The 22,666-nt window shown below is 49.0% G+C and overlaps 1 protein-coding gene across 11 annotated transcripts in view; it reads right to left on the reverse strand.

The window, feature by feature from the left end:
• The window catches only part of TBC1D1 (TBC1 domain family member 1), a 214,196-nt gene that overhangs the window by 14,455 nt on the left and 177,075 nt on the right, over positions 1 to 22,666 (reverse strand). For all 11 annotated transcript variants that reach the window (XR_005833380.1, XM_040624867.1, XM_040624866.1 and 8 more), the window contains 3 exons: positions 18,832 to 18,990; positions 5,021 to 5,265; positions 4,327 to 4,486 (listed from right to left, as the gene is read on the reverse strand). Coding sequence is in view for 10 of the 11 variants with exons in the window: in XM_040624867.1 (XP_040480801.1) it covers positions 4,327 to 4,486; positions 5,021 to 5,265; positions 18,832 to 18,990 (564 nt within the window). In the remaining variant the exon portion in view is untranslated. The remainder of the gene's footprint in view (positions 1 to 4,326; positions 4,487 to 5,020; positions 5,266 to 18,831; positions 18,991 to 22,666) is intronic.

Here is a 22,666-nt window from a genome sequence, read left to right on the forward strand (position 1 = left end):
ACCCTCCTGCCCACCAAGGTTTTGCTTGGAGGCAGGGACTACTAAATTTATCTGACTAGCCTTGGGGAGGCAGTATCTATAACCCTTAACAATTACTACCTTTTTCTCCTTCTGGAAATTTTAGAACTTAACTTTTAAGGAATACTAAAGAAAAACATTACCTATAAACCCACTCCTCCAACCCAATTATTTTCATTTTTGTCCATCTTCCAATCCTTATACATTTACATTCTGGAAATGAAAAAAAAAAAAAAAAGCCTCTTTGGAAAAGTGAGTTCATCGCCTGCATGTAAAAATCAGCACACGAGAAAGTGAACTGCGGGCGCCTCCCCAGTGGCCCCAGGGAAGCCGTGCCCCCCACACTGCAGCCAACGTCCCTCCCCTCCTGCTTCAAGCCACCCAGATATAGGCAAAGGGCTTTATCAGGCAGAAAGTAAAGGGAAGCTGAAATTTGGCTGACTGGGCCACTTTTGCAAATTATTTGCTGAGAACAATGCAAATAACTACTTTCCTTTGAGGACGCTTCAGCAGCACTGTTGTTCTGTTATTGTGTTAACCTATGGGAACTCTGTTTGAAACGCCCCATGACCTAAAAGGTGCAGTTTTCGCAGGGCGGTGGGGGGGGGGGGGGCATCTACGCAAAGCCCAGGGCCAGTAAAGCAAACTTACCCTGCATCCTCTTTTCCAGCCACCTTTGTCATTGTCAAGGGCAAGCCCTCTCCTAAGTCTCCTGGGAGGCTGGGGTGCTCCAGGTGTGCGAGCCCCACCTTCCTACTGGGACCAGGTGGGAGGAACATGAAGGATGATGGCAGGTCTGCAGCAGGACTACGGCACAAACAGAGCTTGCACAAACTCACTTCCCTACTGCTGGTCACATTCCCCGGGGGAGCCTTTTTTCCTGGCCATTTAAACCATCCTGTTTTCCTAAGTCTATTTTAGTCCTAAAGCCTCTCTGAATCCTTCCCTGTATTACAGGTGGTTTCTGTGTTTTCTGCCAAACCCTTCCTTTCCACCCCCCACCTCCTACTGCATCGACTTGGCAGCACACCCTCCAGCAAACATCAGGAGCCTCAGACCACAGCTGCCTCCTCCATCGGGAGCAAGCCGGGTCCTATTTTTCAGATTCCACCCCCGCCCCAAAGGTAGGTGTGATCTGAAGGTGAACACAGCAAGCACCTCTCCTGGGACCCCTCTCCACCCGGACTAGACACCTACAGGAGGAAGCTATTTCAACTCCATGACACCCAGGCAGAAGGGCTGACATTCAGGAAGTGGGATCACCACGGGAGGGGTAAGGCACGCACATCGCTGCTGGTGCTCCTCCGAGGAGCACGTACTTACTGCGAAGTGACCTGTTAATTAATATGAGCTATGCCGTCTGCAGGCTGAGAACCCCGCACGTAGGTATGAAACGGTGAACAGCTGACAAAGGTCCATTTGTGTTTGGGGTTTATTCAGGCCCACAGGCTTACAATGAAATGGGCTTCAGGCCAAAATAGACTACAGGGTATGAATGGCAGGTTTGGGGATTTAAAACTAAGCTATCCACCATCACGGAGCTAAACAAACACGGTTCAAGTCACCAATGCTAAATACAGAAGTGGTTTTTAAAAACCTGTCCGTGGAACCTACTAATAAAACGGTTTGGTTTTAAGTACTGGTAGATGGAATAGATTGTCCAAAAACAATCAAAACCAAAACCAACAGTTTTTGCAAAATGACATCACACGCAGTGCCGCCCTGAGTTCCCACTTCCTGCCTACACTCTGAGGAGCCGTAGCCAGCCGGACACGGACCATGCAGTATAGCAGGGCTCTGTGGGACCCAGGAGTCACACGCACGGGCATCTTTACTCATAATGCAGGAGAGCCTCCGAGACTCACTGATTATGTAATAGAAATACCCTGCTCTTGGGGCGCCTGGGTGGCACAGCGGTTGGGCGTCTGCCTTGTGCTCGGGGCGTGGTCCCGGCGTTGTGGGATCGAGCCCCACATCAGGCTCCTCCGCTATGAGCCTGCTTCTTCCTCTCCCACTCCCCCTGCCTGTGTTCCCTCTCTCGCTGGCTGTCTCTATCTCTGTCAAATAAATAAATAAAATCTTTAAAAAAAAAAAAAAGAAAAAGAAATACCCTGCTCTTGCCGGCTTTAGCTCTTCATTTATGAAGTCGTCAGAATGTGCCTAGAGCTGCGAATGTGCTCGAACAGGAGGGCTGTCATCTCCAAGGCAGACTTAGTTTGTTGTTCGTGCCTCTTACTTAATGCAAGGAGAGACTCTTTCCCAGACGTCTGCGGCCCTGGCGTCCCCAGAGCTACCTGCAGGGCAGCCCCTGAAGGACAGGCAGTGATCCCTCAGTGCTGACCCTCCCGTTGGAGTCCCCTTTGCAGAATTTTTTCTCACAAGTGCTGTAATTCGATGCTTGAGCTGTTTCCAAACCATGAACACCAACCCCCGCTTCCCCTCCCACCTCTTTCGATCTTCACTCCTATTACACTGTTTTGAAAAATACAGTAAAAAGTCAGGAGAAAAAGTGGACTAATGATTTTCTTTTCAATTTCCAGAGTAAGAAAACTAGAAACACACACACATTTTTGGCAAGAAAAGACTTCAGCCTACAGCTAGAGATCTTATGATTTTGGTGACTCTTTTGTTAGTAAACTAAGACAATTTTCAGGTTTTTTTTTTTTTTGAGGCTTTTATAATTATCTTCTTTTTACTTATTTTTATTTTTTTTGTTTAAAGATTTTATTTACTTATTTGAGAGACAGAGAGAGCACAGGCAGGGGGAGGGGCAGAGGAAGTGGGGGAAGTAGACTCCCCACTGAACAGGCTCCACCCCAGGACGCTGGGATCAGGACCTGAGCTCTGAAGGCAGACGCTTAACCAACTGAGCCACCCAGGTGCCCCAATTATCTTCTTTTTAAACTATGGTATAAAACCTTCATGAAATCTCTCACTAATGATTTATTTAACCAGGAGAGATTTTTTTGGTATCTCTTTTTTTCCAATTTTTTTTTTTAAGGGACAAAAATTAAGAATCAGTTTGGGGAGGGAGTTATGCAAAAGGGGGTGGGGGTAGTGAATATTTTAAGAACACAGATTCTTCTAGTAAAGCCCAATGGGCCATTCTTTAGAAGTTGTTATGGGTAGGAGTAAGAATAAAAATATAGTACTCTGGGGGAAAGAGGTGCGAAGACCAAGTCGGTGCCCACCTACGTTAAAAAGCAAATTTCAGGATTTCTAGAATATAGATCTACAAAGCTGTCTTTCCCAAGCATGCCAAAGGAGTCCTCTCTCAATGGCTCTGGACACAACTCCCCTGCTTTGAGATGTTCTCTAATTCCAGAAGCAAATCGAAAAAAGTATGAGAAGATTAGACTTTTAAACTTTCAGGTGACTGAACATCAGTAACATTTTAAAAACACTTGATGGGTGAAGATTACCAATTTTTTAATAACCTCCACAGTAAAAAAAAAAAATTTTTTTTTAAAAACCTGAGTTGTCAAAATGATTCTTTCACTCTGAAGTAGGGAAAACCCACTGTGCAAGAACTGCCCGTGCTCACAGTGTCACTCGGCCCCTCGAGCGCAGCGCACGTGCTGAGCCCTGCCATCTCAAGGCCACTCTGAGACTCTGCATGTGAACACCCGCTTAACTCTGACAGAGACGATCTTCTCAAAAAGTAAATCAAGAAAGTGGGAGATGGTATGACATGTGAGCCACCTACGGTCACAGTGGGGCACCCACGTGGAAGGGGCTGAGGCGTCGGGGAAGATGAGGCTGGGGCCTGTGAGGGTGGACCAGTGAGTCATCAGCACGGGGGTGGAGGGGAGGGTCCTTCCAGAGTGAGCTGGCAGAGGAAACGAAGAGCCAAGGGCAGGGGAAGAAGAGAAACGGGAGGAGGAGATGTGAAGGGAACTGAGAAAGAACAGAAGCCTAGAAGTCGTCAGTTGAAGTTTTAAGGGGCCATCAATGCACAGAGTCTCAGGTCAGAGAGGTTGAGGAAGACGGTTCATGAGAGACACATGCCTGGAATACATGCACGGGCCCCTGGCCAAGTCGTTAAAGATGTCTGCTCTGGACAAGAGACAAGTGGGTCTAAACCCCACCAGATGACGGCGTCCAGGGAAGCCCACTGAGTACCAGACGCGAAGCCGGTCTTGAAGTTCGCAAAGCCCAATGCCAACTAGACTCCGAATGTCAAACAACACCCTGTTCTTGTCGAAGACATAGGTAGAAAAGTAAGGAGGCTCACCAGGGAACGAGAATACACGTTTCCCACCTGAGAGGAGAAAGCTGGTTCGGGCAAACAGAGGGACACACACTTACCAAAGACTCTGGCTACAAATCCCAGGGGGAACTGTGAGGCAAACACGGTGAGAAACCAGGGGGCGGCATAGAGGCTGGGGCCGATCTCGTGCTCCTCGAGGTGATTGTAGAGGTCTCTGTGGTAATCGTGAAGAAGCCTCGAGAGCTGGTACATCTGGATCTGTGGGGACAGACGGACACACACACACGCTATTTCATTAACTAAAAGCCATTTCATTAACTAAAAAATTTTGACCCATGTAACACTTCCCACAGATACTGTCAGGTTCTGTGTTCTCCCCAGTAGCTTTAATATAGGTGCACCTGCCTTCGAAGAGAGTGGAATTTTCAAGTTAATCTAGTATTGTAACACACGACTCTTTTGGGGCTTTTGGCCTTGATGACTAGATTCTTCTTGATCCAAAAAAGGCAGACAGGCCTGGGCTGAAGCCCCAAGTCGGCCACTTGCTAGCCAGGTAACCTGAGTTAAGGTGAGCCTTCCCATCTATAAACTGAGCTGATTAATAGTGTCTTCCTGAGGCGGTACGTGCAATATGAAACACTCGGCGTCATGCCCAGCCCAAAGTTAAGTGCTCAGCAAGGACAGCTACTCCAGCGTTAACTGATGGTGGGGAAGTTCCTTAGAGAGACCTGGAAAGGGATCATAAACATTTTTGGCATTTGTCTCTAGCAAATACATTGGAACGCTCTCTACCTGTAAAATAATCATGTCCGGCCGATACTGTTTCCGCAGTCCCATTTCAAACATCAGAAACTTGAGCATGTTAAATGCCTCTTCCTCACCCATGTGAAGCAGCAAAATGCCTGCTACAAAGCTGAGACCTTGGCAGTATCCTACTTCCTGGTCTAGAAGCGAGTAGGCCTTCAGAATGTTGTAAAGTGAGAGCTGCCCCGCTCCCAGCTGGGCAGAGAAGTACGGATGTGTTGGAAAGGTTCGCCCTGCAAAAACAACACACGTTAGATGTGACTAAAAACAGAAAGCCTATTGAACCAGAAGTCCGACGTGCTTCAGGTGCAGGAACAGATCTTTGGAAGCTGGATCATAAACCAGCTCTGTAAACAAGGGGCACGTGGCTGTTCTTAGAATAAGGCGGGCAATTAAAAAAATCAGCAATTATTGATGCTTTTTTGGTGGGGGTTCAGGTGAGAGAAATCAGGACTACCCTCCGTCCTGTAGGTATCTGGATTTCAAGCTCCAGCAAAAAGAAAACTGTTGATCCTCTAAACTTAAGCCTAACTCTCAAGAGGAGCAGACAGCTGTGGCTCTTCACGGGCAGGCAGCCCTGGCCTCATGGCCCTACGGACACTCGCCATCAGCTCTTCCCAGCCTGCTCAGGTTCTGCCTGCAAATGCTTCACACCACGTGTGTATTTCTGTACTTTTAAACCACAAGCAGAGCTTTCAAACAGCTGAGAAGCAGCGGGTGTTTTCTTTTATACAAAACAGTTACCTTCCAGAAAGAAGTTTAAAAAAAAAAATTAAAAACCCTCAACATCCTGATTATTTTCACAAAAAGCTGATGTTCAGATAAGGTTTAAAGACTTCTTTTGTCCAGGAGGCTTTTGTGGCTGATATCTGTCAAATCCCACCTCACCTCCCTCCTTCTGGAATGTGCCCAATGGGGAATTGTGTTTCCAGGGAGAAAAGTACTTGATTGAGAGGAGAACCGTCTAGAGCCACGCCGAGGGCTGAGCTTGGACCCAGGTGCGAATGAGGGCCTCATCTGGATCAGCAAAGGCAGAAGGTGCATCTAGGCTGCAAGGTAATTGTTCCCCGGAACTATTCTGCCTCAACAAAGGGAGGCTGATGCTTTTGCGTGTTCTTCCTCAGCCTCATGAGAAAGCACTTAATCCAGATCGGAGTGTCTGACCTTGATTTAAGAGGGCAGCAACAGTCTAACTACTTTCCTGATTTCTTCTCCTGCGTTCATTTCTTGCCTGCTCTACCTCTCCCCCCAACGAACTGTCCCCAAACGCACCCGGAACGTGTCACCCTCACTGCTAGAAAGCATCCAACAGCCCCCAGGGCTGAAAGAACCAAGTCTACACACCTTGCCTGCGAGCTCTGCACACCTCCTCGCCCACTCTCCCAGCTTCATCCCCTGCTCCAGGGCATAGCCTCAGAGGGGGGTAGGGGTGCGTGTGGAGCGGCAAGGGCCCTGTGAGTATGAGGAGGTACTTAGCCCCAGGCACTTTCCTAGTCTCCAACAGCATGTGCGACGCGACTGTAATGAAACATTTTCCAGCAGCCGCATTCAAAAAGCAACACGTAAAATTAATTTCAAGACCGTTTGTTTAACCCAACATATGCAAATGTTATTTCAACACCTAAGCAATACACAAATTACTGAGACATTCTGCATTCTTTCCTTTCATGCTAAGCCTCCGACACCCAGTGTCGTCCTCATACCGACGGCACCCCTCAGTTTGGAGCAGCCATGTTTCCAGCACTCGGGAAGCACACGGGACCGCTGTACTGACCGCACAGGTGTAGCTCTTTCCTCCGATTCTCCAAGGGGTGAGGGCAAATGTATACAGGAGGCTCTTCACGCCATCACCCCCTCCTGCTGCCAAGCAAACGGTGCCCTTCCCACCTCCGTGGATTTTGCACGTGGCCGTGGCCCTGCCCCAGCCCGGGACATAGCCCTCCCTCCGACTCCCTCTGGGTCTCCAACAGGTCTAGGTGGCGGAACACACAGGCCTCACGTGGCATGCAGCAACCCGGCAAGGATCTGGTCCCCTTTCAATCAGTCCCTGTTAGCACTTCTGCTTACTGGATACCCTCTCATATCAGATACTACGCCCACCCCCAGAAACAAGAGCTGGCACTCATTGGCCCTGTTTGTGGAGTGGGCATTTTTAAACTTATTTTTACTTTTATTATTATAGTTGACATACAATGTTATGCTAGTTTCAGGGGTACAACACATTGATTCGACAATTCTACACGTTACTCGGTACTCAGCAGGATGAGTGCAGTCACCATGTGACCTTATTACAGTACTACTGACCACATTCCCTATGCTCGACTTCTCATCTCTGTGACTTATTTTGTAACTGGACATTATATCTCTCTCTTCATTCCCTTCACCTATTTCGCCTCCCCCCCCCCCCCCGCCGCAACCACTAGTTTCTCAATGTTTGAGTCTATTTTTTTTGTTTTGTTTTTTAGATTCCACATGTAAGTAAAAGCACGTGGTATCTGTCTTATTTCACTCAAGCATAATACCCTCTAGGTCCATCCATGTTGCAAATGGCAAGATTTCATTCTTTTTTTTACAGCTGAATAATATTCCACTGCATATATACCACATCTTTACGCAGTCATCTATCGATGGGGGACATTCCTCATTTAACCCTTGCAAGGCTCCTAAGAGGAGGAGCCCAGCAGGCTGGGGAGGGACCAGTGCCACTTAGACCACTCAATAACTGTTAGATTTGGGGAAGGGCATTCACAGGCATCATGTCTTGTGTAATCACAATGGCTCTGTGCTTAGAAGGGTCTCATGCTGGGTTTAATGCTCTGCTGTCACAGTCTTGAAATTCTTAATAATTTTTGAACAAGGGATTTCTGCATTTTCATTTTGCAACAGGCCCTACAAATTATATACCTTGTTTGAGGCAGGCAGCCCCCTAGTAGCTTCCTGGGATTGCTACAGCCACGTTGCCCACAGCTTTGCCACGAAGCAATTAAGAGAAAGCAAACCTTAGGCCAAATTCCATCAAACATATGACCTTTATTAGCATGCTGATGTGAAAAAAGAACCGCATAAAAATTTCTCATGCTCTGTCCTCAGGCCTCCAACAAGCACCTCTTGGGAAAGGTTCAGCTGGAGGAGGGTACTGTGGCAGTCTGATGGCAGAGCCAGGCCACCAATGCTCCCACACCGATGTTCCACAGAGCACAGGGACACGGGCCCAGTGGGCACTGGCCTCATGTGTTGTTCCAGAGCCACTGGTGGCAAGGCCCAAACACTTTCTGATCAACGACAGATCTTGAATGTTATCCAAATTTTCACCAATAAAAAATTACATGTAGCAGCTCTTATGCAAAGAACAAACCCTCAGTACATCAGCAACCCTGTTGCTGGAAGTCCCTGACTTCCAGAACTTCCACAAGCCAACCAAGCATTCTAGATGGGACAGGATTTATCTTACAAGACCATACCTCACACTGGTAATACTCCATGAAGCATTTTAGGCAGGTCCCCACACAAACAATAACATCACTCTCATTTTATTCACGAGAAAAATGTGCCAGGTGAAACATCAGCCCAGCTATGAAGTGGCAAACCCAGGATCTGAACACGGGTCCTGAACTCCAGAGACCGAGTTCTCATACTGCAGATGGCGAAGTGAAAGCTATGGGAATTGGGGAAACATAGCTATTACCACTCGCGGTGTCCCCAGCTCATAGCACGAGCTGTCGGGAGGGCCAACGTCCCGCATTCCTTTCTTCATGGAGAGTTCACGTCCTCCACCTCCTCAGCCAAACCGTCCCCTGGGGAGTCCCGGCTCCTCCCACTTGGTTCATGTTTCCTGCTTTACATCTCACCCAGCGCTTCCACACAATCCCTCGTACCTATATTTGTCCTAGCCGTGTGACCTTGGGGACTTGGCTAATCCCCCAAAACTCCCCATTTCTCCTTACTTGCTGGGGGCGGCTGTGAGGTTAAATGCAGGAGGCTATGCGTGCCTGGTGTGACGCCGCACACAGCCGGCCCTGAATGAGTAATGGCCACTGGGGTGGGGTGTTCCAAATGGCCACGAAGCCTGCTTTCTGAGAAACAGGGTTATTCGTGTAAAAGATCTTCTCAAGCAGCAGCACACAGCACACCTGCTCCGTGCCCCGAAGACTCTGTAGGCAAGATGTGGGCTTTTCAAAGTACTCATGTAAGCGCGGTAACAGCAACACCGGCCCTGTACTCAGAGCTCCCTGGGTGACAGGAACTGTGCCACGGGACCGAAAGACCGACCTTTTCTTTGCCCTTATGAAATTCACAGTCTGGTAGAACCAAAGACATAAATCCAGAAAATTCAAGTATTTACTGACCAAGGACTTGCACAGGGTGCTGGGTGCCAGAGGGACGTGGCCCTGCTTGCATGGGGCTTCACGAGAATGAGAGACAACTTCAAATGCCTGATGGTTCTAGTGGGTCTCTTCTACCAGGTGGTGGTAACAAGAACCGAGAGGGGAAGTATGGATATACAATTACGGAGGTGAGCCCGAAAGCCGAGAGGCCTGGCCCAGACACAGCACAGGAATCCAGGAAGGCTGTCTGGAGGAAGTGACTCTCCAGCTGAACCAAGCAGGGGAAAGAGGCATGAAAAGAGTGAGGGGGAGCACACAGGCAGCAGGAACACCACGGGCTGGGCGCCAGACTGCTAATGGGCACGGCCCGCAGGTCTGGGGCTGGCCATCAGGAGAGAGGATGGGAGAGTTAAAAGCAAGGCCTATAAGTGAACGACTTGGATACCAGGCTTAGCGTGTGGGCCACGTAAAGGCCATGGGGTCAGCACAGGCCACTAAAGGGTCAGAGACATGTGCTTCCTCGCTAATGAAAACTCCAAGAGCCAGCATGCAAGATAGCCCAGGGCGGGCAGAGATCAGAAGAGGTCAGCTGGGCCATGAGCCAGGGAGCAGTCACAGGCCCTTAACTTGGAGAGCAATGCTGGGGCAGCAAACAGGGCTGGACTCCAGACTTACCCTCGGGCCAGGCTTAGACCGAGAGAAAGGCGTGCAGATGGTGGAGTTTCTAGCATGGGAAACAAGTCATCAAAATGAACTGATCGGGAAGAGCAGGCTGGGGGAGAGGGCAGAGCACCAGCAAATCCCTACCTGGGCCTATAAAGCTGGGGGATTTCATAAATGTGACCAACTCCATAGAGTTCTGCAATCTCTCAACCAAAGCCCTTGAAGGAAACGCACATCACAATTCAGAATCTGTGAATTTTACAAAGGTGACACAGCACGTTGGTTGTACATTGCCTAACCCCTAGCAGGCTGAGGGTAGCAGCCTGGAATCACACTTACACGTCTGCAGAGACACACAGGAAAAGCCACACTGGGGACAACAGCCAAATCTGCTAAAGGCCTCATGGCAGTTCGAGTCAAATGTTGCCTCCAAAGAATTCAGGACTCACTACGTTCTGCCAAAAATGAGTTACAAGAAAACTTTTGTTTTTCATCTTTTGGGTTTTGGAATTGCAGACAGAGGATTATGGACCTGTATTAATTTCTATTACAACTTACAGATTAGGTGAGAGGATAAATCATAGAGTATTTTTAAGGGAAAGTACCCTTTCTGCTTCCGGATGCATAGCTTGAATCAGGCTTAGCAAGTCCTATTCAACTTTGCTCCTGGAGAACCCACTTTTATGAAAGTGAACGAGGGTAACTGCCTGGACAGAAGGGACTCCTGTGGTAAGCAGGAAGCTCAGGAGCATATCTGAGGAACAATGAGGTTTTATTTGAAGGCCTCGGACACTTAATATAAAGGAGAAAAAAGACACGATGGGTGTGGGGTGGGTACACTTCTTGGACCAGGATGGAACTCAGTTCTCTTATTTCACCCATGCCACCCGAGCAGGAGGCATTACGCTCCCCATTTTTAACAGCGGAGATAAAACCCACAATGTTTTTAGAATTTAGCTGAACATCTTACACACAGCATGGATACGAGCTCTGGTGAATGGAAAGAAAACCCTCCTAAGTGGATGTGTCCACGAGGCAGTGTGACCAAGTACAGGGGAGTAGCCCACGATCCCAACTGAGGCATTCGTATATAGCTCAGCATGGACCACCTAGCCTCTCTGAACCTCAGTCTCCTCTTCTTGACAAAGGGCAGAATTCATACTTTGTGGCAATGCCTGGCACAAGTGGGTAAGCAATTAACGGTGCTCCAGCACGGGCAACAGTCTTCAGATATGCCCCACAGAAAATATACAAAAACCCAGCTTCCAACCAAGACAGGGGAAAAAAAAAGGCACACATACAACAGTTCTGTAGCATAAATGCACAACAGTTTCTAGTTTAAGGACGAGGTGCAACTACTGCTTTACTGACCTAAGCCTGAACATTTCATGTTCTAACAGACCTCCAGAGGCAAAGGAAAGTTTTAGCCCAGCAACTGATTTCTGTGAAATTGGGAATTCATAAACATGGGGACCTGAAAGTGGATATGAATTCCAAATAATAGCAATACTAAACATCATCGCCATCTAGATTCACCAAAACACCTGTGAACCCAAACTTCCAGATCTTTAGTTATTACCCAAACCAATCCAGTCTTTCATGTCGCAGTGTCAGACGCTGTCACTGATTTTCTTTATCCAAGAAGCCTGTCCACACAGACCTGACCAAGCTGAAACAAATGTCCTGTGTGTTTCATGAGATTCCCAGTGCGACTTCCTGTCCCACAGAGTCTGGGACTCAGCAGAGCAAGACAGGCCCCCACACCCACTCCCAGGCTGGGGAACAGTCACAAGTCTCTGGTCTCCGGCTCCTGGCTAAAGGAGAAGGATGACTGCCCATCTGCCCTTGTAATGCAGTCCACATATTATTACACCAAATTCTATCGGGGCGGGGGGGGGGGCACTGTTTTCCTACATTGCATTTTTCTAGGTCAATTGTTCTCCATGTATGGTTGGTCTTTCAGAGGCCCATGAGGTCCCCCCTCTGTTCTCCAACTGTGTATCTATCTATGCAAGGTTAGCTTTTTCTTCATATATTTCGAACAACATAAATGCAACAGACTGAATGTAGAAGCAAAAATAAGAAACCAGTTAATTCTATTAAGCTAGACATTAAAATGTAAAACAATGCCTCTCACTAAATTTTTTATTTTAGAAAATGCATTGTTCATAACAATATGTTTATATGTGTATGTTTATTATAGTTCTTTTAAAATACCACCACAGCTCACCCACACTCCTGAGTACACGCCCAGGAAAGGGAGGAGGCAGGCCTCATGAGCAGAAGGAGGACCAAGCAGATTAACAATGTTCCTGGACAGTCTGCATCTGCATCCACATAATCCAGTATCGAGAACTCTAACCCCATGTAGAAGGTACTAAGTTAGACTCGGAAGAAAAAAAGAAAAAACTCCTTTTATAAAGACCGCATCTCTGCATGTGAATGCCCAGAAGGGGACTGGAGTCTTGGGCAGTGCACACGCGAGAACACGTTTAGCCCCTTGTACCTCACTGCTCGCTCAAAGCACACTAGCTACGAGCAAAATGCTGTTTACCGTTCTTGTTCGAAGCCTGTGGAAAGATCCTCGAGTGAGAGTCTGACTCAGTGGGGCAGGCTGCAGAAGGAGGCACCCCGCCCACCCACCTGGGAGCAGCATCCTGGCGCTGGGAGACTGCAGCTTAGGAAAAGTACCTTGCTTCTGCCCACCTAGAAGGAAACTGGATAAAAACTGTGCAACCCTTCCTACAAATGCAGCAGGCTACGGGACCTGCCTCTTTGAACTCCGTTTTATCATTCACTACCAAGCAGGGAGATGCAGGCCCTTCAGATTTCTCTCTAGGGCGGAGTCTCCGTCACACACAGAAGGAGACTGCAAAGTGGTGAGAGTCAAACGTGAGCACAAAGAAACTCCTAATTTGTATTAAAAAGACCTGTAATGATTTTGTGTCTCATGTGTCTAAGGGGAGGCACACGCTGGAAAGACCTAGAAGGAGATCCACGATTCACACATATTTCTCAACAGCCTACAACTTCATTTCACACAGTGCTCAACAGTCTAAGCATTCGTCCTTCTAAGGGATGTTTTTCGGGGATGAATCTTTCCTTCCCTGTCACTTTGCAGGTGAGGATGAACTTCCTTCCAGCAGTTCTCAAACACGAACCACACCCGGAATCACCGAGGGCCTGTGCACATGCCCGGCCCCCACCCAGAAACTCTCCTTCAACCGCACATCAGGGAGGTCGGCCTCAGGAATGCGTTTTCACAAGGTCTTGAAGGGATCCTGCAGTGACCCCTGCCTGGTCCCAGGAGAAACACCATTCAGCCTCCCCTCTCCAAGGCCCAGCTGACTTAATCTCGGGGGAGACCCCGGTCCCCGCAGCCCTGTTCACTTCGCTGCAGCTGCTCCAGGAGGCCCGCGACCTCTCGGGCGCACACACGGGGCCACCTGGAAAGCTGTTCACTCATTTGCTCTGCAGCAGCCCCCACAGCGGACAAACACGTTTCTGTCTCTTGCTTCTTTCACCAAGAGCCTGAGATTTCTGCATCTCCAGGGGACGGTGGCACAGCAGCACTCTGCCGTGACCCTTGGCCTCCCCATTGGCGACGAGGAGGAACCCTAACAACCCAGTGATCTCCAAGCCTCCTTCCTGATGAGACCTGTGATCCTAAGCTCTTCTTAAATTGCTGCATTTCGCTCTGAGGAGGATTTGAGAAGGGCTGGAGAAAAAATGTGCTTTGTAGAACTCCTCACAACTTTAATGAAGTAATTTGGTTATCAGTGGTTTCGTGTCTGTCTTCCCCACCAGAACGTGTATTTCTGAGGGGGGCAAGGAACATACCAGGTGCTCCAGAAGTTACCTGTGGCCTCACTCCTGGAGGAGATGGGGCGGAGCTGGGGTGGGGCATAGAAAGAGTGCTTCTACATGCAGATTATTTTTAGGAAACACCTGGCAGAGTCCAGTGAGCACAAGAACTGCATCCTCCCGTGTCCGGGCGCATCTCTGCTAAGTTTCACGATCAGTGGCCCCAAGTTGGTGGCTTGCGATTAGCCACGGTGGGAGTAATTCCACTGTGGAAGTCTGCAAATTCTATTTGAGGACTTCTTCTGAGGGGTGCGGGGCAGCTGGCTCTTTGCCAGCACACCACGAACTGGTGTGAAGGATACAGGGAGAGTTCAGACCCCCACGAGAAGAGACGAGGTCACCCCACTTTATCAAACCCACATTCCGTTTTATCACTCTGAGGTTAAAGAGCGATCGATACGCCATTTAGATGATCGATATGTTATGATGATGTGGTCTTGATAATACCACAACGACAGACCCTTTGGAATTATGCACGTAGCTGTTGGTGCAGGAATTTATTACACTTCAGTTGTGACTGTTCAACTCACCTCCGTAACAGACGGGAGTTCTAGAACAAGATCGCCGCACGGCAATTTCTAGGTCTTTTCTGGTTTTTGCCATGAACGCTTTTTAGTTTCTCACATCAGACTTGAACCCAAAGATGACACAGAAGCTGGTGCTCGCTCTCAGCCCCCACCTGCTGCTCACGAACAGCCCATCTACTACCCAAGGCACAGCCAAGCGAGGCGAACTACCAAAACGGCAGGGCGGAGGGAAGACCCTGTCTGCCCTGCTACAGTCTCCGTCAATACTTAGCCCACCCTTCATTCTGGAGGCTCCTCTCCTCATATTTATGGACTCTAAAACAGCAAGCAGAAAATTCTTCTTGGTAACAGTTGGATATAGCTCCTTTTCTTTAAGATACCAGCAGGTTTTATACCTTTGGTTACAATATGTTAAGTGGAAGCAAAAATCAATACGACAGCCCCCATGCTGGATGCCTCTGGATACAGGCTTTGCCTCTCACGGCAGCATGGGCATGGCTAACCCCGTTTAGGCGTCACCGACGCAGGGTCTCTAGAAGTCCATCAAAAAATACTACCTCTGGTCACCAAAGACTCACCAGACCTTTGCGGAGTATATAAACACGGTTACCACTTCACTGACCTATGAAACACAGATTAATAACACAAGTAATAGACGTGGGGGGGGGGCTGGGAGCAGTTCCCGCCTCTGCTCTTGGATTTCCTGGTGTTCCTACATTTCTGGACCTGTTCACGTTTTGTTCTGGCTAAATCCCTCCTAACAGGGGAGAGGATGGAGAGCCTGAGGGGTGGAAGTACTGACTGCCGGAAGGCGTCCGGGCTGGGACACCAGGGAGAGGAGCCCTTGAAGTGCTAGGGGATAGAGGAAGGGAGCCCGAAGGGGGTCTCCGGCTGCTGCTTTTAGTCACTGGCAGCTTTTACTGTGGGAGTGGGAGGCACAGCCAGGAGGCAGGATGTCTGGTGGTCCATGCCGTCCACTCAGTACGGAGAAGCAGGGAAGAGAAAGGCTGCGATTACCTGTGGGCTGCACAAATGTCTGCGGGTAACACCAACTTAAAGGGTGGGGCAGGTTCCCGAACTGAGAGCTGAGAAGGATCTCCTAAGTACCCTCTGCTCAGCCCCGAGAGAAGCGATTTTCCCTTGGCTGGGTGTGGCTGACTCTGGAAGTGCACTGCCACCTAACTAGAGGCACGGAAAGCTGCGTTGGCATGAAGTAGGGAGATCCAAGAGAGAGAGAAGCTGTATGGTGTCCTGGAAGGGACATGATACAGAAACGAAGATGACCTAGGTTCCAGAACTCTCTGCCACTGAGTAGCTTGTAACTTGGGCAAAGCACACACCTGTCTGGGCTTCATTTGTCACCTCTACAGTGGAAATAACGTGTGTCCAATTTCATAGAGGGTTGTGTAAAGTTGAAATCGGACAAAGCTTAAGAGTAAGTTTTATCACTATAAAGCACTGCCTGACCACAAAGTCTGTTATTCTTACTCTTTGAAGGACAAAATCTTACAAAAAACTAATTACACTAACAGCTAATTTCAGAAAGTAAAGCAAGAGGCAGGAAAACAGAAACTCACGAAGACCCAAAATACAACCAACCAAGAGGCACTCTGTTCTTCCGGCCCAGGACACAGATGCCACTTCCTAAGAAAAACTGCAATACTGATTTTTTTTTGCTCAGCACGACACACCTTTACTGGGCCTCGAGTTAGCCACGGTGTAGACCAAACAACTCACTCGGCATATGCCACCCCCTGGTGAGAGGTGAGCAGGAAGTGCTGGCGAAGTTTGCAGGAACTCCTAAGTGAGGCCTCCCCGCACCCAACCCAGCAGAGCTCGCAGGCTGTGGACCCTGGACCCACTGCTGGGTGGTTTCCCCAGCTCAGGTCAGGAGAGAAGTCCGGCTCCAGTAGGGCCCCTGGATAAAACCTGGAGAAATGCACAGAGGTTACTTGGAAAATGTACTGTTGGAAACCGCTTCTTTTGGGCCTTGGGCGGGAATCAGAGGTCATCCAAAGTGGAGGCCGGGCCAGGACTGGGGAAGAAGTGAGCTGGAGAGGCGGCCAGTGCTGTCAGGGAGCGGTAGTTGCAGCTGGCCTCTGGGGAAGGGGGCAGAGGGGTGAGGGTGGGAGACAGGTGGGGATGAGCAGACATGGCTCTGCCTGTGAATGAGAAAAGGAAAAGTCTCGGCTCATACAGACCCAGTGCCAACCGGGGGACAGTCTGCAGTGGGCTCACAGTGGGGGAGGTCCCCCCACCCTGGGCCCTGGAGCTGACCTGTCCTTTTCTTCCCCCTCTGCAGAAAAGTGAGTATGTCTGAGCACCAGGAAGCAGAGGGCCGACAGTGCCCGGGGAAGGAGGAGAGGAATACTGAGGGAAAACTAAGAGAAGAGAACATTTGGATTGAGAGGGGAAAATGTGCTCCCCCCTCTACTCTTCCTCTCATCCCTGAAGGAGTGGGGGGCAGGTAGAGAAACTGGCTGTACCTCCCACCCTCTCCCACCTCCTACTCTCATTTTTCACTTCATTTCACGTGATAGGAGCATAATGTCATTTTTCTGTTACTCATCACATTAGCAAACACAGCTGCCAGTGCACAAAACTGCTTTTCTGGGGGTCAGTGGGCCAAATGGGCTCCAGCTCCATGCCTCACACTTTGTCCCCAAGGGGTAGTCAGGGCCTGTCAGCATCACCCTTCACCCAGCCAGCCGTCTCCATGGGAATGCACTGGGCTTCCGGGCTCAGAGGGCCTCAGGAAGGAGGGGCCTGCCTTCCAGAGGGCTAGGTCCTGCCCTTTAACCGTGTGTCCCTGCTCAACAGCTGTCCTCCTAGTGCCCCAGTTTGCTCTTCCTTAAGAGGATTCAGGACCGAGCCCCCAAGGCTGTTATGGGGGTCGTGTGAGAGTGGGGCGCTGGTGCGGTGCCCCCTGTTCAACAGCTGATTTCACCAGCATCTACTATGTGACGCGCTCTGTCCTCAGAGCTGGGGGTACACTGGGAAATCAGCCCCAGTCCAGCCCACAGGGGGCTGCGTCCAACAGCAGAGAAGGGCGACAAAAAGGCACTGCTGGGGAACTGAGGACAGCGGGGGGGCAAAGAGCACAGGCTCTGCAGTCATGCGGCTCAGCAGCACACCAGCTGGGTGATTTTGAGCAAGGTACTTAACCTCTCTGCGTTTCAATTTTCTCAACTCTCAACAGGGATGGAACAATACCTACCTGATCGTGTTGTGAAGACTAAAGAAGGGAGTTTAAGTAACTTTACACGACATTCGGCCCCAGATAAAGTTATGTACTAGCTTTAACTAATAATGATATTCCTAATAATAAGGCATGTGGGAAGTATCATGGCAGGACAGCACGGGGTGGGACAGAAAGGCTTAGCAGAAACACCTAATCCAGTCTGAAGGTGGGAGAAGAGGCCTCAGGGTCAGGGGCAGTTTCCTGGAGAGGACATCTGAGCGTGGGCCTAAAGAAGAACTTGTATGAAGTTAACACTTTTTAATGTGCTACGTGGCGAGAAAGGTAAGACTCCATGCCGTCTCACCCAGCCCACACCTCAAATTCCTGGGCAACATCCTCCCTCCCCCGGGCTGCTACGCTACAGGAACCTCAGAGAGCCAGGCCACTACGGGGTCCCAAGCACACACAGCAACTCTGGGGAGCCCTTGGCGGAGGCAGCCAGGATGGACGTTCCAGAAGCAGGACCATGTGCTCTAAAAGCCACAGGCCCAAGCTCCTGCCACCTGGGGCTGGCAGGGTTCCTGGGAGTCCTGCTGCCAGCGGCTGTGAGGGGCGGCAGACAGATGAGGTTGCACCCCAGCTCACCCCACTCGCAGCCACTGACATGTCAGGGGCTCCTTCATACGCACTAGTGATGGCCTAATCCCATGAGTTCTTCACTGGGACAATGGCAGACACAGTCAACACACTGGTTCCATCTTAGTGCTGGTAACCCTCTCAAGAGACAAGGTTGCCACCCTGTTCCCAAAATAAAATGGCCCCAAACCCACCCACAACTGCTTTCTACAATTTTTCTAGTAAATCCTGTTTGTAATTAGTAAAGACCAGGGAGAGGCTCCTGTAATTAGGCCAAGCATCAGTTCTGACACTTAAGTTTTCCAGGATGTTCCTTCGGTTGACTATCAAACCCCCTATCGATATCAGAATTACTGAACTGAACCACGATCTCGACTGGAGCCTTCAAGCAGAGCAGGGTTAACAAGCCGCCCAGACAAGAGAGAGATTTTTATATACTCGAAGACATCTGTGATTACTCCAGGGCTTTTCCAATTCAAAGGCTCAGTGGTAAATTTTGATTGCTGAACCTAAAGGCAGATCACTAAATAACTCAGACAGTCTCTTCACAGTTTTCAAGTGAGCGAAGCTTCCATTTTCATGTCACACTGACTGCAGACTTACCGAGGTCTATAAGAATCGCATGCTGTTGGGAGGTGAGCCGTTTTAAGAGTTCTTTGTACGGCGTGTCCTTTGGCTGCTGTTTACTGGGAAACTGGTGCTGAAGACGGTATTGCTCCGTTAGGAATTTCCAGATTTCCCCCCGGAGATGACGTGGCACACCTTCGGGGGGAGGGGAGCAGACAGAAAATAGATTTTATGCTCAGAGTACCGCCTAATCATCAAAATGTGTTCGGTTTCATTCCACTGACCCAACCTCGTGTTCCATGTGGATTAACAGCATTGAAATAGAAAGGAAACAACCAAAATTTTGTCCTATCTGCTCCTCTTCCTTCCTCCCTCCACAGCCCATCATTCCCCCACCTCCCCGGCCCCTCACTTTCCTTTCAGCTCTCAAAAACATACTATGTTCGGACTGGGCTAGACCCAGCAAGGGATGAACTGTGAATGACATGAGCCCCTATCTGGTGCCAATCAGTAACGTTCTAGGAAAAGACACCCAGGCACGTAAAATTACAACGCACGATGTCGTCTCATACAAGGGATGTGAGCCGAGTGAGGGGGTTCAGATGAAGGAGAGCAAGAGGTCATGGAATCCTTCCCTTGTGCCAAGATGTCAGAGCATGGGAGGGAAGAGAGAAGACGAGTCAGAGGAAGAAATTAGAAGTGTTTCCGTGCCTCGGGCACAGCGCGAACTTGTGGAGGGAGCAGGTGGCAGTCCGGCTGGAAGGGTTTTATTGAGGCGAGATTAAGGGTTAGCAACCTGCACTTTATTTGGCAGCTCTGGGGAGCTACGGAATGTTTTTGAGCTGGGGAGGGAGCAGCCTAATTGGGGAATGCTGCTTCAACACCGTGTGCCAGGTGGGCGGGGAAAGGGAGGAGAGGCTGGATACCGTCCACACAAATGTGCCCCGGGGAGCATTCAACGGGACCCGAAAACAAGAAAAGCTATCCGAGAGCCTCTACTCCATGTTTTAACTACAACTGATTTGAATACTCAACGTGAATAAAAATGTCATCTGAAACTATGAAAAGTTCTCTTAAAGCCAGTGATGCTATTTAAGGCAAACTTCAGTACCAAAAGTGACGGTTTTGATTCAAAACTTTTTGGTTCACCATTCTGCGGTTGTTACGAGGCCCAAATGTAGAAATGGGGAGAGAAGGGAGCCTGCCGAATAAGACACGGAACCTCTCTCGTCCCTCACAGCAGCTCTTGAGAGAAGAGGAAGCTCTGATTTCGGGACCGAGCTTTCCTTCCATTCGGGAAGACTGTGACTGCTTTGTACACTTTCCTGCTAGTCAGACCACCTGCCCAGGGAGACCGTTTTCCTGGCTTTCCACTGGCCACATCTGAGAGAAGTTTCAGCAGCAGGTGACATTTACCACGAGGTCACCAGGCGCTGCCACCATTCTAAGCACTTTGTCACGCCCCGAGACCTGCTGAGGGAGACAGGATGATGATCCTCACGGTAAAGACAAGGAGACTGAGGCCCACAAGAACAGATCCCTCACCCGAGGTCACCCAGCTGGTTCGGAGCAGAGCAGAGCAAAGGACTGCTGTTTCTCTCGTCATGTCTTCTCTGTCACAACAGTCAGACAAGCTGCTTCTCAGACGGGTACTGGAAAAATGTAAGTAGTGTTCCTGCCTGGCAGTTGGTAATAAAATCGTCATTTGTGGCTCTGAGCCAGAGAACAGTCAAGGTCATTTATTACCAGATCCACGAGGAACTATTTAGAACAATCACTCAGCCATCTCTTAGAAATACTCTAGGTGGGGTGGCTGGATGGCTCAGTCAGTCAGGCATCTGACTCTTGATTCTCAGCTCAGGTCTTGATCTCGGGGTCATGAGTTCAAGCCCTACACTGGGCTCCATGCTGGGCATGGAGCCTACTTAAAACAAAAACAAAAAACAACAACCAATAAATTAAATAAAGAAGTAAATAAATAAAGACTCTAGGTATGGTAAGTAATTTGATTTTTCCCTTACATATACCAGTTGTAAAAGAATAAAAAAGGTGAGCCTATGGGAGAAACACAGGGCCACACTTAACTGTGACCACACCTGCACCTTCTCTAAATGCCGGTCTCAGCATCCATCTCATGACCCTACGTAGTGGATTGAACGGCGGCCCCCATACACCTATGTCCACATCCTCACCCCCGGAACCAGTGAACATGATTTGGAAAAAGAATTTTTAGATTATAATGAAGGTCTTGAACTGAGATCATGATCCTGACTATGCAGGGGGGGCCCTCTATCCAAGGACATGGGTCTCTATAGGAGACACAGGGGAGCAGACAAGAGGAGCAGATGGTGTGACCAGGAGGCAGACACCACCGCGACGCAGCCCCAAGTCTAGGAATGCCGACAGCCTCCCCAAGCGGCCAAGGGCAGCCCTGCTGACATCTCTACTCTAGACCTCTGGCCTCCAGAGGCGGGCGAGGAAAAAGTTCTGCTGCTGTAGCCACCAATTTTGTGGTCATCTGTTATGGCAGCAACAGGAAACTGATACACCCTGATGTCTGCCTTTTTATATTATTCCATTTCTTCTCTCCTTGCTGCCCCTGCTCAGAGGAGTATCTTAGGGTGTGAGTACACTTGCACACGCACGAGCAAGCCCTTAACATTTCAAACGGTATTAGAAGTAAATGCGGCTTGAAAAACAGTCAACATGTTAAGTGATTTATAGTGGGGCTTTTCACAAAATATTTTTTTCAGACTGGGAAATTTTCCCATGGTATGAGATGACCAATTTCCTCTTATTACTAAATCATTCCCATTATCTTATCAAACCTTTATTTTTTGGAGGAAAAGATATTGCTTGTGTCATTGGACAGTACCGCATACTCTGGTATTTAAGAGAGCTTAAGTTTTGTGATTTAAAAACAAAGACTCATCGAAATTGGAGCCAGTGCCTTTGCTGAGAAGGACCTGGCACCCCCTTCCCTAGGCTCAGTTTGCCTCCACTCCTAACCTTCTCTTAGCCTGGGCCTGCAGGCAGGATTCTGCATGGACAGAAGGCCACTCTCCCCCTAAATGTAAATACCTTTCTATTTTGACTGACTTCAAAAGTAATTTGTGCTGGGGCGCCTGGGTGGCTCAGTCGTTAAGCGTCTGCCTTCGGCTCAGAGCATGATCCCAGTGTTCTGGGATCGAGCCCCACATCAGGCTCCTCTGCTGGGAGCCTGCTTCTTCCTCTCCCACTCCCCCTGCTTGTGTTCCCTCTCTCGCTGTCTCTCTCTCTCTGTCAAATAAATAAATAAAATCTTAAAAAAAAAAAAAGTAATTTGTGCTCACCATTTTTTTAAAAAAAGCCCTTCTAAAAATGCAAAAGGTATAAAGAAAGTGAAAAGCTGCTCATAACTAGAGTGAACATATAATTCACCACCCAAAGCAGGAAGCTCTTGAAAGCAAAGGGAGGAAGGTATGAATTATTTCACTGGGGCAAGCTGTAAACCAGGCCTATGCTGGGTAAACCGGATGTGTGGTCATCCTGTCAATTACTCAGATATGTGCAAACGTGGCATGCACGGCTTCCTACGAATGTGCACACAGAAATATCCAACTGTATGTGAGACCACACGCTACTACTCGCAGACACCTTCTGCACCAGTAATTACAAATCTACTGCATCATCTTCAAGGACTGTGGCACAGGACGGTCACATGGCTGAGTTTTGGTTTCTGACTCTACAATGCCACCATAAGCACTCTTCCTACTGCAGTGCATTTCTGACTGATTGATTTCTAGAGTAGGTTTCTAGACGTGGTATTGCTGGATCAAAGGTAAGGAGTGTCCGCACCTGGCGCACACTGCCAACTGCTCAGGCAGCCTTT

Source organism: Ursus maritimus, unplaced genomic scaffold (genome assembly GCF_017311325.1).
Source record: "Ursus maritimus isolate PB19 unplaced genomic scaffold, ASM1731132v1 scaffold_8, whole genome shotgun sequence".
Lineage (NCBI taxonomy): Eukaryota > Metazoa > Chordata > Mammalia > Carnivora > Ursidae > Ursus > Ursus maritimus.